Raw genomic sequence first — 16,308 nt, 5'->3', positions numbered from 1 at the left:
ATGTAACTGTAGCAACTTTCTGTAACTATCCAATCACTGAGTGTCACTTTCGATCCCTTATTTGCATATGTGGACCTGAACTATCTACAGTATCCCCCTGCTGGCCCAGAGTGAGAACTTCAGTACATAACAGTGCCCTTTGGGAGTAGAATATGCCTTCCATATATGAAAGGGCACCCTTGGGATCCAACCAAACGATCGCACAGAGTGGTTTTTTTTACCACTGCAGCCCACTGCAACCCCTTTAGAAACACTCCCACTTTTATAAGTCTCTGCCCACATTTCTCCAGATCTGCTATTCTTACTTCTCACTATTGTTCTTTGTTTTTATTCATTCCCTTCTCTAAAAGCAGATGGGTGAAGGATAACATAAGATTTTGCAGAGATCTTTTCAGTACAAAAGTTTGTAAAATAGATTCAGATCAGAAATGTATGTAAATGGAAAAGTATGTATGTTTAAATACTTCTAAAGCTGAGCATTTCTGTGTTGTTGAAGGACCTGCACCATTTGGGTCCAGCTGGGTAAAACATTACTGCATGTACAAGAAGGACACTAAGAAGTTTACAATGATACCCTTTGAGCACAGGTCAGGAGGAAAGATTGTGAGTACATTTCACATTTCATTGTACTTCATGCCCTGTATCTAAATGAGAGTATGAGAGATAAGGCATGCTCTATAGTTCTTCTCTGTGTAGTTGACATTTTTTGTTTTAAGTATAGTTAGGTGGTATAATGAAATGATAAGAATTCTGGAAAAGTTCTAGGGTTGGGTTGTCAAGAGCAGAGGAGATGCTATCCCAAAATGTTCTTATTTTATCTTCAATATTGCATTAATGCCAAAGGGATTAAAGTTTAGTTTGAGAATAACTAGCTAGGGGAATGCAAAAAAGTACATTCATCTGAAAAGTTTTTTAGTAGCTTCATGTTTACTTTATTTTGTAGGCTTTCTGTGTCTGTAATACAGTGGTGCCTCGCAAGACGAACGCCTCGCAAAACGAAAAACTCGCAAGACGAGAGAGTTTTCCGTTTTGGAGGTGCTTCACAAAACGAATTTCCCTATGGGCTTGCTTCGCAAGAAGAAAGCCCATAGGGAAATCTCCGCCGGCCTTCAGAAGAGGTCCTGGACCTCTTCTGAAGGCCGGCGGGGGGCAAAAGTCTTTGCTCCCCCCGCCTGCCTTCCCAGGACAGCGGAGACATAAGTTGTCTTATGGTGAAGCTATGGAGTCTGCATCTGGTCACAGTCTTAAGACACCATGTGTGGTAATAATAGGAGTAGCAGACAATCAAATGAGGGTCTGCAGGCATCAGGTTGTACTTAGGGCTGCTGGGAAAAAAGAACATACAGTGGTTGATTTCCCCCATATTTGAAACCGTAAACCAAGCACACCTGGCGTATCACTTAGTAGAGCCTCATTTGAATGTCTACTACCTTGTGCCTTGTACCACCTTAAGACTGTGACCGGATGCAAACTCCATGGGTTGTATCCAGTGAACTTGCAAAAATTATATACCAGAATTTTCCCTGCCTCTTCACTCTTCATGCCCCCTCCACACCAGCTCTAAATGGTTAGGGGGATCCCCAGAAAAGATCTATGAGTGCATAAGGGAGAAGTCCTTTCATTAATGAAACAACTTTGTTGGATACAACCACATGACTCTCCATGGCCTTCTGATAGCAACAGTCTTTCTTTCTGTGCCTAGTATTCCAAAGGCTTACAGTACTTGTAAGAAACTTCTGAAGATGCCCCTCTCTCATTCTCATTCCATAGCTCAGGGTAGGGTGACATGTGTGTCAGCTAGATCACCCTCACATCTGCTCAGGGTAGGGGATCCCAGGCTGGGGGCCAATTGTGGCCCTCTAGGTAGGACTCTTATCTGATCCTCAAAACTGTCTCCAGGCCATACCCCTCGACAGTCCTATTCTGTACCCAAGTGTGTTTGCCTGGTTGCAACTCTAATTGGCCCATCAACACTTGCATTTGCCCCTGGGTAAAACACTAAAAAGGGAATGCAGCCCTTGGTCTAAAAAGTGTTACCCAACCGTGATATACTTACAGACAACCCAAGTTGGAAGTTCAATAGTGCATTTTGTGTGTGTGTAAAGCATGTGAGTCCAAGAGGTCATCAGTACTGAAGAAGACTTACATAAGGAAACTGAATGACAAGAATAAGTAAATTTCTGTGCACATCAGAATCTAGAAATTGCAATATTAAATAAACACATGCTACCTGATTTATGATTTTTCCTTACGTTTTTAATAATGCCTCCTATATTAAATGTGTCATATAATGAAATTTTTCAGGGTGAGCTGGAAGTCCTTCTCCTTAAGTACTGTACCAAAAGGAATACTGATACTATAGATAGGCGGTTCTGTTTTGACATGGAAGCACTAGATCGGTAAGTTGGTCAGGTAAATATTAATATTATGTTCCCATAGAATGCATTTAATCTCAAGCTTTTCAAATGTGCAGAAATTATGGCTACCAACTAGGAAAAAATGATAGCTGTCCAGTGAGCATTTCTAGGCTCCAAGGAATTTTTCACGGTCCATAAGATTGTCAGCAATTTGATGGCATATTTCTTTCTTTAATGACCTGGTGTTTATTCCCTTTTTCATGCTGAGCTGGGCAAAGAGGTTTCAACCTTTCTGCAAACCCCAGTGTGACTGGAGATGATAATATCACCCCTGTTCATTAACAAGACAAAGCTGAGGAAGTAAGCTGGGAGGCACCTTCTGTGTATTTGTTTTTGTGTGAGCAAGAGAGACATGTGTCTTGTGTAGCAGTGAATGCAAATTGCCTATGGCAACTTTGGGCATACAGTCGTACCTTGGAAGAGAATCCTGCAGATTGGCTGCAGGATTGGCTGCAGGAAGCTCCTGCAGCCAATCAGAAGCCCCGTTGGATGTTCAGTTTCCAAAAGAACGTTCAAAAACTGGAACAGTCACTTCCAGTTTTCGATCGTTCGGGAGCCGAAACGTTCGACCTACTTGCTTTGACCATACCTAGTGCTGGCATGAAGCCCTCAGTGCCTCCCCACTCCCTAAATAGACATACCAGTTTTATGGCAGTAAAGGACAGCTGAATTCATTTATTCCAGTTTTTGCATATTTGTGTTTTGGGTTTGTGAATACGAGTGTGGAATCTCTGTGAAAAAGACTTACTTGAACCATAACACCAAACGAGTTTAAAGCATGCCACTCCTGCATGCCTGCTCACCTTTTCACCCGGTTCACCTTGTAGCAACTTACATATTTATTTAGAAAGTTTATAGGCTGCTCTTTAGCAAGAAAGCTATAAAATCACAATAAAACATGTAGCTGCATCACCCAGCCATAAAATAAAAGGCCAGCACAAAACCACGTCACTACAACAAACAGTGAAAAAGGCCTGGGCTAGTAAAAAAAAACAACCCAAAATGGTGCAATTCTGGGAGGGGAATTCAAAAAATGGGGTGCTTCAACAGAGGAGGCCCTTAAAGCAGTCACCATCCAGTTCATGGGCAGGATCTAAGAGCAAGGCCCAACAAGTCTGATCTTAATGTGCAGATTACATTTATGCAGGAAGAGGCAGTCCTTCAAGTAACCAGATCCTGAGCTGTTTAAAGATCAGAACCATAATTATGAATTGCATTCAAAAATGGTCAGGAAGTCTACTGTAACTCTCTAAGAACTAAAGTTGTTTTCTATGTCTAGTCCCACTTAATAACCAACCGTGTTGCAGTATTTTGCACTAACAGTTGTTTCCAGATAGCCTGTAAAGGCAGCCCTATGCTCATTGTAGCAGCGTAAAAATGAAGTCCAGGATTTCTAATAAGTTTGTGTAAAATGTGATCAAAGGCTGCTCATTTGATCTTAAGCACTTTTTGAACTAAATTTAAACAAGTAAAACAGATTCTTTCTTGTGCCCCTGATCGACATAGAACCTAACACTAATGCAACTAGAAATAATACTGCATAACAATTTTATGATCTATTGTCCTGCCTGTTCCCCAGTCCTTTTTGCTTTGATTATTGTATCTTCCCTTTAATACTTCTTTTAAAATAAGGGTTATAGTGGACTATATTACATGGCAACTTCAAAGATATTTGATGGTTTCAAACATGCCCATATTGCTTTTGTAGAGTGCCTATGATAATAATTTAGGAGGATTATTAATGTTCATTAGAGATTTAAAAAAAATAATTATTTACCTTCATTTGTGCTTTGGTAGACCTGGTATGCCTGTTACCATGCAAGCATTCTCAGAAGAGGACAGAAACCAGTGGTTCGAAGCCTTAGATGGAAAAGAAGCTGTAAGAACAAAACTATGATTTTGTTGTTGTTGTTGTTGTTGTGATGGCAAAATATTACTACACAGGCCAACTTCCTGTTTCTTTATGCTGTTAATATAGGTTGAGCATTGTCACAGCAACCTGGTTTGCACATCACATTAAAATCTAGTTAAAATAAAGCTGTGGTTTAATGAGAATTCACAGACAAGACAGAATCTGGCTGATCATGATGTCCAAACCTGGATTTGTGCTTTGTTTCTCTGCAAACAAACCACAAGCCCAGGTTTGGAATCACAACAAGCCAGACTTTGTCCTGTTCCCTGGTGAGGAAGTAGCAAGACTGGGGAAGGAATGGAGTTTGAACTTCTCAATGGTGTGCTCCAGTAACCATAAGCCATAGTTTGCTTGTTTTTTTTAACTATGGTTAATGCAGTGGTTCTCAAAGGGTGTGACATGCCACACTGATGTGGCAGGAGAGGATGGCAACTGTGTCAGAAAGTTTCAAGGATAATTTGTATTTTTGGGAATGATTTGTGTTTAAGTAGCTGCATTGTTTTATACTCTCTTGATGACTCCTGATCGTATTATAAAATAGTTGTGTTCTATGTTTTAAATTAAGCACTGCTAGATGTTGTTTCTTTTTGTTTTCCAATGTATTTCTTATCGATAAAAAAATCAGTGTCATGTGAGCAAAATTTTATTCTGAAAGTGTGGCCCAAAGAAAAAAGTTTGAGAATCACTGGTTTAATTTGACATGTGAATCAGGCCAGCATGGACTATAAGTGCTGGGTTGTCTGATCCTTAACTTCCAGTACTGATGCACCATAATTTTTTTCTTGGCTATGATGGAACAGCCCACTTCCCCTGTTTAGCAGGGAAGATATTGATTATTTTTTCTCACCCCCCCAAAAAAGGCTGCATTTGAGTGTACATAATTTTTTTCCTTTCTCTCTTTGCCAGGTGTTTCTCAATTTGAACAGGGCTAACATAAAAAGAGAAGGAAGTAAGTACTTGTCTTCAGTTGTAATTTTGTTAAAAATAACCTTGGTTTTGAAGAAGCAACAGTTATAAGTTTGAGTAGGCTTAATTTTGCATTTCTTCCCATTGTTAGTCTTTATATTGTTGTAAGGGAAGTGTACTATAGACCTGAGATATTTTCAAACTGTTTCTCCTTCTAGGTGCACAGTTGGATAAGCTTGGGTTCACAATTCTGAGAAGATGCATAAGTGCTGTTGAAACAAGAGGTAATGACAAACTCAGTTCAAGGTTGCGTTTCATGAAGGTTTATTGGCTGAGCTGAGACGCAGAGAGTGATTGTCACAGCTTTAATAGGGATTCCAGTATTACGAGAGGGAAAGGACATTTCCGCACAACAGTGCTAGAAGACAAATGACAATACATTTTGGGGGGAATGGGTGTGAGTTTTACAGCATTTGTCTTAATGGATCATAGTATTCATATACCTTGGAATAGTCCTTACAAGAACTATGCACTGGCTCCAAAATTAGAAACGAGAGGTAAAGCTGATAGGATCTGAAGCCAAGGTTTGTTCTTGGCTTACCAGCTATGATTTATTTTAACAGAACAAACGATGACCCCCAGTTCAGATGCAACACTAAGCCAACATTTGCAGTTTGTTACTCCCCCTCGCTAGTGAGGAGCCCATAGTGGCAGCAGCTGAGCATTCATGGTAACCATTAGCCATGACTTACCATGAAATGTGAGTACAGCTAGTGAATTCATCGCTAAACTGAGAACTCGCCAGTTCACAGCTCATGCAGTTAACTGCCATGGTACTGCCACTCTTTGTAAAGGTGTGTGTGGTTTTTCACAAGGCTTCAGTCAAAATTAGAAAATATTTGAAAAACTTGAATGCGAGCCATCTTTATGCTGTGCTACTTTTCAGTGCTGTTAATAGTAATAATAATAATAGTAATAGAACTTGGAGCTTTGTTCTTCATCTGCTTCTTACAAGGTAATGACTGTTAAGGATATATCTTCTAAATAAATTCTTACTGCAGGCTTTTTTTTAAAAAACAAACAAACTAAGGTTTTATTCCCAGATGTAGCAGCTTTGTTGTGATGGAATACGTGTGTGTGTGTGTGTGTGTGTGTGTGTGTGTATAACAGTTGTGTCTGCATATATTCTGATTATGGTTGCCAGATCGCAACCTGGAGATTTGCTCTTGAAATCCACTGGGAGGGGATACAGTGGGAGGGGATGCAGATAGCGGTCTCTGTTACTTGGGATCATGCATCAGAAAACTTAATATTTATTTGGGGCTTAGTTAAACTAACATTTCATGTGGCTTTACTGTCATTCTACTTTGCCATAGCTCTTGTCAATGCACCACCAATTTACATTTGAAGATGGTATGGAAGCACTAAATAGGATTTCTACATACCTAATGGAATATTAAGTTGACAAGCCTAACCAGGCAGCTCTTTGGGCAACAGCAGGATAATTTTTAAGTGTTAATCCTGCGTTTTTTAGATTATGTGGATCAGACCTTCTTACTTAAACATTTCTCTTTAACTGCAGAAGCAAGCATTAACTTGAATTCAGTTATAAGAGCAAGGTATAATTAAAAAGTATTAAGTCAATTTGAGATCTGCATTAAATATTTCAGATACCTAGTCTTAACTTGGGGCCCACTGAATCAATGTGAGATTCATTTATTTCACTGTACTTTTTGACATGCACTGTATATCTCATCACCTTTCCTTCATGAGGCTGCAGTATCTTCTGACCCTTTGAAATACTATAAGGGCATGATTAGTTAGACAGATTAATTCCTCTTATTTGGATTTTCCAATAACTTATCCAGATCAGTTTTCAAGGGGGTGGGGAGCATCAGTAACCATTGATCTAGTATATAGTATGATGTGGCTTAACATCTGTAGGACACAACTATCACTTACTCTTAAGTATCCAACACAGAACAGCTTCGTAAGAATTCCATACTGATTTATGTTATGTTTTAACGTAGTGAATAGTAGCAGTGGTAAAAGACATTGTTTATGCAGCTCAGACTTACCTGTATCCACATTCATTGTATATCTTATATGTTTGGTGTACATTTTTCTTTCCTCCTTTTTAGAATTCATTAAGTTTCTCTGACAAATATCTAGTATGCATTTTGTGAAGATAGAGGGCAGCAGTAAGCTGTCATTCTTTGTATTTCTGTAGCAAATGTATATCTGCTTCATTTGTGAGAAACTGGGGGGGAAAGTTCCCGATGGAGAAAAAACGCGATTTATCCAGCAGATAGGTGATCTTTTATGCAATGAATCATAAAAACCTTAAAGAATAGTTTTGCAGCAGTACTGTGGATGCCAGTCACATAAACATTTTGATCTTCAAAATGTGCTTGTAGTATATTTAACTTTACTGTCACAAACTAATGCTCTTTTAAAAAAAATAAATATACTACAGGTTTGCTGTGGTATCAGTGAAATGTTGTTTTTGATCCTCTAAATAAATATTAGAATATTCATATGTAAGCCTTTTGCCTCAAAGTTACCAGTGGTGCTTGGGAGATACAAGATAATAAAAGACTTCAAGCATATCTGTTAGGGAGGAGAATTTACAGCGGAGTCCACCAAATAAATGCTAAGGATTGTCACATTTTCACCAACCCTGCACCTTTGCTTTTACAGCAGTCTGAAACAGAGAAATTTACTAGGTGGAGGTTTTCATCATACATAAAGACTGGTTTTAAAAAGAAGAAAGTGATAACTCCTACACGTTGTAAGTGTGGTATTGAAGCGGGAAAGAAGGGTGCTACTGACCCTACTCTGTATTATACAACCCTCAAGGAGACTTGTACAGAGTTGCATCAATGGCCATGGATTTGTTTTCTCAATGTTAGAAATACCCTGTTTCCAAAGAATGCTACTAGTAGCTGAACAAAAAATGTGCTGTCTTTTATACTAAGTTTCCTACTAATATTTCTGGCTGAGATAAAGTCAGCAACTGGTTCTTACAGCATCCCCAATTTTTTGAAAGTAACTTACCTTGTGATTAAGGTTCTTTTATTGCTGGAATAGATATGATAGATTCTCCCAATGCCTTTTCCTTTAGGTAAGGGGGGGAGGTGGCAAGGGACAGAATTTGATTGGGGGTGTGGTGCTTGTGGGGATTAATCCCGCATGCTGTTTCTCAATAGAAACCACTCTCCCAGCTGCTACAAGATATGTACACATAGTGTACCTGCCTTCTATACCACCAGCCAACGATCTTAAGGGACCATTTCTATTGGGCTATAGTATGGTAAGAAAGGGTTAAAAATCCCCCCACCCCACCAATTAACATGGCCCTTCATGCAATTTTGGTAGATTTTTCAGCTGCTATAGTCAAAGAAAAATATGTTGGGAAAGTCCTTCATCTGTTCCTATGTTGGCTTTAATATTCAGCATATTAGGGAAGATATTTAATAGCTGCCGTCAGATACTGTTAGAGAATCTATTGGGTTTTTAGACAGTACCAAATTATTGTGCCAGGTAATCAAGGAGAAGGGGATGACAGAGGACGAGACGGTTGGACAGTGTTCTTGAAGCTGCCAGCATGAGTTTGACCAAACTGCGGGAGGCAGTGGAGGACAGAAGTGCCTGGCATGCTCTGGTCCATGGGGTCACGAAGAGTCGGACATGACTAAACAACTAAACAACAACAACAAAATCATGTATATTTTTTCAAAAAAAAATTATCATTCGTTATTATGCCTTACCTATTGTAATTAATGGTTGAGGGGCAGCCATCTAACCAATTATATAGTTACCTATTTATAGTTTTCAGTATAACTGTTGTGATATGGTTCTGTAGTAGTGCATGTTCATATGGTTCTTGAGGCTTGGCCTGGATCCTTACTGTGGTATCCACTGAAGTCACCAGTTTCTTGAGTCAGCATACTTTGTTCTTAATGTCTGTAATGTTAGCAACTCAGAAAATCAATACACAATCAGAGCTGCAACTTTTGAGACGTACACAAACAATAAGCTGAATTGGTTGTCAAGAATGTTTTCAGCTCTTTGAGATTCTTACTGTGCAGTTTTGTAGCATTAAACCTAGTGATGTAGCAAGCTCTGTATCAGCATCTAACTTTCCCTTATGCATTGAAAAAAGTTTTGGGTTGCAAATGACATGAAAAAGTGAAATATCTTCCTTTATCTTATGGTTTCCCTCCTTTATTTTATTAAATTTTAAACTGCCCTTGAGATCTTAGTTGAAGAATTACACTTTCCTAAATGTTTACACGAGGCATGCAGAACCTATGGGCAACATGATATTGCTGAACTACAACTCCCATCATTCCTGGCCATTGGTCATGCTTGCTGGGCTGGTGGGAGTTGTAGTTCAGCAACATCTAGACAATCAAAGATCCCTCACCCCTGATTTACACTACGTAATGCCATCAAAATTGTGATTAAATCTCAAGTTCTGCTTTGTGGTTTCATTATCACTTGGATTTATGACAGGAGCTGTATACACACTACTGAGGGCTCATGAGCCAGTCATGAGCTTGGGAATCCTATAAAAGCCAGCCTGTTTTATTAAACTAATAGCACTAAAAGGAATGAGTGCGAGCATTCTGCAATGTAACCAAAATTCTGTCCAGGTTTCTGGGGTATGACATCTTGTAGAGTTTACTTTGGAAATCATAGCTATGTGGATTTGGTGCATTTGACAAAGGTATGTTGATGAGCATATGCGTAGCAAGTGACAGTTTCAAGAGTTCATCTATAAAATGCAGCCTTAGGAATGGAGATGGTAGGGCTTGTATGATACTGCCCTGCACTGTGATAACTCCATTCCCCTAGATGGGGATGCTCAGATCTTTGCATAAGTAACATTGATTAACAAAATCAGAGTCTGACGGTGATCAAGAATATGTACAAAAACATCTTGAAAGTACAAATAGCCTAGATTTCCAGTTTTGGTCTCTGGACTTCAGAGAAGGCTATTCACAACTGCTGCATAGAAATTGCAATTGTTCCATTGCTTGGTTCTTTGGGCACTTCATGCTGGATATACTAGAAAGAGGAATGTGATGATGTAAATTATACAAGTACTTGTACAAACTATTGTGTGTGTGTGTGTGTGTAAGAGAGAGAGAGAGAGAGAGAGAGAGAGAGAGACTGATTGATTGATTTTCTACTGATTGAAAAGTGATTATTGTGGTTTTGGTACACCCAATCATATCAGTGATAAAACAGTGTTTAATGGGGGGAAATGTAGTTTGATCCTACTCTTGTCTTCAGAATGTATCCACATAGTTAAAAGTACTTCCAGTCAGATCCTTCTGGGCTTTGTGTTGCATAATAATTTTCACGACGTACTTGTAGATGAATATTTACACATGCCTCAGGCTTTTTATTCATATATGGGTGGTCGGTTTGCCACTAGTTTTGTTAGTACTGAAGTGACAGGAAGACAAATCCCACAGAAATTACTATTTTCTGTTAAAGTAGGCACTTTATAGTTAAGAGATGCCTGTTTCCTTGCTACTGGTATCCTTCTCTTTCCTTCTCGAATCTTCCCCCATTTTCCTTTTGTCACCTGGTTTGTGGGTGAGAATTCCAACTCAGTTGGTGGCAGATTTGGAATGGGTGTTGAGAGAGAGCTGGTATGTTATAGGAAACAATGTGGTGTTAGCAGTTGGTGAACAGTGAGCCAAATCTGACCCAAAGCCTGCCAGTTGTTGACCACTGCCTTGTTCTTAGGAGCTTTCTCTGAATTGGTTATTTTGCTGGGTGCTGTAACTGAGGACAAATTCCCTGTACATTACAGCCTAGACCATCCAGAGAGAAAGGCGTTGAACATATGAAAATGTTTTCAGTGATGCATGTTTATGAGTGATGTTCCTGTTTAGAGACTCCAAAGCTGCCGTAGTCCCTCAACTTACCATATCCATGAAATGAAATCTCAGTGCCTTTTCAGGACTTTTAAATTAAGGTGTGCATTCCTCTTACTCCAGATGAAAAAATTAATTCTCAATAGTTGTGTAAATAAATATAATAAGTCTAAATCATGTTTGCCACTTACCTTCTCTTTCCTGGGTGTCTTGCATCCTTTTTATAGACGTTATGATAATGAATGCAGTTTTGAGATTGATTGTTCAGGAGACATTTCAAAGCTTACCTTTCTAATGCCTTTGGGTTATGCTTTTGTATCCCCACCAGGTATAAATGACCAAGGACTGTACAGAGTTGTGGGGGTGAGTTCAAGGGTCCAGAGACTTCTGAATTTGTTGATGGGTATGCCTCTTATTTTTATATCCACTTTTTCTATCCTCTTCTACCATGCCATACTTAGCCCATTTGTACTGGATAAAAACTTACGGAAGGATTAAAGTGAATAGCATTTCGGTTTCTAGAATCTCGGTCCCTAACATGTTCAGGATTCTCTTTTGGAGAAATCATAGATGGCACATAAACTAATTCTTAAAGTAGATCAAAGGAGCTTGTAGCTTCATATCCAGAGGAAAGGTGATATAAGGAGTGATACAGAAGACTGACTGTAGTTGATAATAAATGAATGAATTATTTCAGATTAAATTTCCTAGCTGAATATTGTTGCACATCTATTAAGTGCACACCTTATATGTTAATATCCTTTCTTATTTTGATTGGTAGTGGTCCTGTAAGAAGTTTTCTCCTAGTACCATTTTTTTGTGAAGTTTTAACTTTCTCTTTATCCCAACCCACAATTCTGGCTGCACCTCACCACCTTTCCCAAGGTATGGGTACTTAGATGAAATTCTTCACCTGCCTATCATCTAACCCCGCCACAGCAGTCAAAACTGCATTATTTCCAGACTTCTTGTCCAGAGCGCTTGACAATACATGCAGTCAGATGAGACCACTGGGATTATTTCAGTTTTCTGAGTCTCCCAGACCTGTCACCTCACAGCAGCATGGGTCTGATTCTCAAGGATTCATTGATATTCAGAGAAGCTAGTTTGCAACAGGCTCCTCTCCAGAACCATGCATGCTCCATCTGTGCTGATAACACAGTGTTCTTTGGCAGAGAAAACTAGAGGAAGCCAGCAAGTGAATTCATTTCATTACCCCAGACATTATGTGAATGGCAAAGCACTTTTATATTATATGCTGCTGTCAAATCCTTGCCACCTGTATGGCTCTGTTTTAACAGGCTGTCTATTAGGAGTTACGATAGCATGTCAGGCTTGAGATCTTGTATCCCATGTCATGTCAGTTTGTCATAATGATGTTGCTAAATATTAATTTACTTGATATCTTTAATCACTGTTAGCAATTTTGTGGTGTTCAAAGACGGCATATAAACCTCCCTGAATCTTGAAGCATCGGGAAGTATTGGGAACTGAAAAAGAAGATTATCAAAAGCCACTGAAACAAAATATATGTGGGTGGTTGCTCTGGAATTCAGAGTTTTCATAAGGAAGTTGTTTAGCTATTAAGAATACACTTGGGATATTTAAAATAGCAAAGAAACAACTGAAGGCAGTTCCATGTTCATTTAGAATGAATAAAATAAAGTGAATTATCGCATTCAAATGAAATGGTAACTACCTTAAAGGGAGGTTTGCTGATCTAGGTCTGCGATATTATGAAATTTTTTTTAGCTAAATAAATACTTTGATAGTTTAGATAGTCACATATTCTTATGCAGTTGTGCTTTCTTTCTTTAGCTCTGCACTGCTGCATAAGTTGTTGGGAGGCAAAGGTGTTTTTCAGCCAAGCGTGTACTGTCATATAGTTCCACTTAATATAATGCAATTAGAATGGAGCTTTCAACTTTGGGGAATCTTCAGACATATAATCCCTCACCTGTGGTCTAAAGTGATACAGTTAATTCACTCAAGTATCACATTCTGTTTTATGAGTAGGCCAGGGGCTGCCAATCTCTTTGAACCAGCTGCCACATTTTGAGTTTTGAAAGAGTGCTGTACGCACCAGTCACAAAACTGGTCTTGACTGTGGATATCACACAAAATAGAATCACCACCCCAACAAACGCACTATGGTGCTGTTGCTGTCTATTTATATCCCACCTGTCTTTTATCATTAACCCAAGGTAGTTTACATGTAGTTCCAAGCTGGTCATACATTCAAGCACGGCCAGGTTAGCTTCAGCAAAGTAGTGGCTTCATGTTCCTTCAGATCATATCCTGAGCTTATAGATCTTTTAATGGAGGAATTCATTGTCAACAGTTGGAAGTCTGGACCCAACCCATGGTATGGTAACAGAACAAACAAAAATCTGATCCACTTTGTTTTGTTCAAATATATTTTTCTCTTATCTGCAGAACATTACTGGGCATTGGGTAAAGACCTCTGTACTAATCCCTAAATAACAATCAACACATCATCTTCATATGTAACTATATATCAACTAGCAAAATGCCCACCAAATTTGTTGGGTATGTGTATAGGGAAATGGAGGGCTCTAACTAACACCTGACACTTTCCCCATATGTCCCCCCTTTCAGCTCACTTCCTGGGTTCAAGTTCTGGATCATTTTGGTTCAGAGCACCAGTTTTGGCTGTTCTTGGTGAGAAGGGTTGGATACAAAGCCCCATCAGCTTTCTGTCTTGAGAGAGCTTATCCAGATAGCTACAGAAGAGGGAGTTCTCTTCCTTTCACAGCCTTCACCCCCTCCCTTTCCTCAGGCTCTGCTCTGCTCTGCTCAGACATTTCAAGATTTGGAAGAGGATAGCATGCTGAAAGACAAGAACAAAATTAGGCATGCCTTTTGGATAGTAGTTAATGCTTGCAAGTTGGTCGAAAATGTTACTTGATTTGTATTATTTAAATTAAGTTTAAATAATTGACATAATTAGACAGAATATTCAGTTATAAGAATTAATTGGTTGGCATAGCATTTAGAAGAGAATTACTTGGTTTCTGTTAGAAAGGACTACACCTTTAATAAGGAGACCTAATTTGATTTGTTGTTGCTCTGGCAAGCCCAGTTATATGTGAAATCTAAAATGTATTAGTGTCAGTTACTACTGCTTTAAGGTAAGGGTAAGGTTACCCCTGCCCGTACGGGCCAGTCTTGACAGACTCTAGGGTTGTGCGCTCATCTCACTCTAGAGGCCGGGAGCCAGTGCTGTCTGCAGACACTTCCGGGTCACGTGGCCAGCGTGACGAAGCTGCTCCGGCGAACCGGCACCAGAGCAGCACACGGAAACACCGTTTACCTTCCCGCTATAAGGCAGTACCTGTTTATCTACTTGCACTTAAGGGTGCTTTCGAACTGCTAGGTGGGCAGGAGCTGGGACCGAACAACGGGAGCTCACCCCGTCGCGGGGATTTGAACCGCCGACCATGCGATCGGCAAGTCCTAGGCGCTGAGGTTTTACCCACAGCACCACCCTTACTACTGCTTTTGTTTTTGTTAAATTTTCTATCACTCACCATAAGAAAAAAACAAATTGACATGTATATATTTTTTAAATCACAAAATTCCTCAGTCAATTTGTGATGTATTGGACTGTGACATGCTATCTTCAAGATAAAACAGGACTATATTTTAAAGAAATCATCAATGCGGTTTCATTTCTTTGTCAAGAAGAATCTGTGGTGTTTGATCAGTCAGGCATTTTAGAGCTCAGTTTTACTGAGCCACTTCCTACTTACAGGAAATGAAATTGATATGGTGGCCAATGTATTGTGTAACATTGACTGAGTTGTTTGATGGTAAAAGAAGAAATGTGGAAGTATAACTCACTCATTACTTCACTCCCTTTAATTATAGATTCATTCTGCAGCATACTCCCCCGTGTTCTGGTTAGATGCCATAGCTTTAGTGAATATTTTCTAGCAATTTCTTGCACAGAAACAGGCATTGCATGTGAATATGTTTTTACTATATTGCTCTTGAGCAGCAAGGTTTATTATTACTATAAAAGAAAATACTTGCCCCCTGCAGCCTTAAGAAATTGTTTGTGCAGTGACACTTTGGGAAGGCTGGGGGGGGGGCGAGTATTCAAAGTGTCACTGCACAAACAATTTCTTAAGTTTCTTTTTAATGAGGTAATGAAATAAAATTAGCTTAAATTTCTTATTGCGTAAAAGTCTGTTTTCCATTAGTTGAATATGTGATCTGTATGCTGGGATGGGCACTTCTTTATTCAAACATTTGGGTGTTGATTGGAAGTAGCAACATCTGAAACAGCACTTTCAAACAAAAGCTATTTTTATTTGATCACTGGACAATGATGTTGACCTTTTGCTTTCCTTTTTGATAGCACATTGCACATTTTCTCTTGTTGAACACTTGCAAGAAAGCTTAGCTTCCCACTGCTTGCCTAGATGTCCCTCCCCACTCCATTTCCTTTAACAACAAACAATTACACTTCATGGGAGCAACATGGAATAACATAATTTGGTCTAGTTTATTGTGGTGGTTTTTTGTGGTGCACAGCCTATCAACAAGATATGCATTAAGTTGGGAGAGGAGGTTGGCTGTTTGCATTGGAAGAGATGCCATGATTGAAAGAGTAATATTAGATTAGTGCCCGCTTGCTTCCAATGGGATCAATGAATGTTTCAACCCATGTACAAATCTAATCTCTCTCCCCCCCACACACACTTTTTGTGGGTTATTTTCTAGATGCAAAAACAAGTAATGAAGTTGACTTGGAAAATTCCATGGAATGGGAAGTGAAGACAATAACAAGTGCAATGAAACTATACTTAAGGTAACATTAAGCTTTAAAGTTACTGTAATCTAACTTAGTTATGACATACTGAAGATCTAAATCGGGCATAAGCAAACTCGGCCCTCCAGATGTTTTGAGACTACAATTCCCTGACCACAAGGGATGATGGGAGTTGTAGCCCCAAAACATCTGGAGGGCCGAGTTTGCCTATGCCTGATTTAAATATTGTACTGTTCCACTGAAAAGTGCAAATTTATTATAGAAGGTTATGACACTGCAGTTTGTGGAAATATTAAAAATAAAACTCTCATAGTCTGCACCTATGGACTGTCCTGCAGAACACATGGGCTGTGGGGTAAGGATCCTGATTTCTTTACCCTG

The 16,308-nt window shown here is 39.3% G+C and overlaps 1 protein-coding gene across 4 annotated transcripts in view; it reads left to right on the top strand.

Annotated features, from left to right (window-relative positions):
• Positions 1-16,308, top strand: part of ARHGAP10 (Rho GTPase activating protein 10) — a 102,761-nt gene that overhangs the window by 42,764 nt on the left and 43,689 nt on the right. For all 4 annotated transcript variants that reach the window (XM_053403174.1, XM_053403173.1, XM_053403172.1 and 1 more), the window contains exons 9-15: positions 497-603; positions 2,305-2,399; positions 4,215-4,296; positions 5,236-5,278; positions 5,454-5,519; positions 11,458-11,532; positions 15,879-15,966. In XM_053403174.1, coding sequence (XP_053259149.1) covers positions 497-603; positions 2,305-2,399; positions 4,215-4,296; positions 5,236-5,278; positions 5,454-5,519; positions 11,458-11,532; positions 15,879-15,966 — 556 coding nt within the window. The remainder of the gene's footprint in view (positions 1-496; positions 604-2,304; positions 2,400-4,214; positions 4,297-5,235; positions 5,279-5,453; positions 5,520-11,457; positions 11,533-15,878; positions 15,967-16,308) is intronic.

The sequence above is a fragment of the Podarcis raffonei genome, chromosome 9 (genome assembly GCF_027172205.1).
Source record: "Podarcis raffonei isolate rPodRaf1 chromosome 9, rPodRaf1.pri, whole genome shotgun sequence".
Lineage (NCBI taxonomy): Eukaryota > Metazoa > Chordata > Lepidosauria > Squamata > Lacertidae > Podarcis > Podarcis raffonei.
Note: the sequence above shows the minus strand (reverse complement) of the source record. Positions and strands in the feature narration are given on the sequence as shown.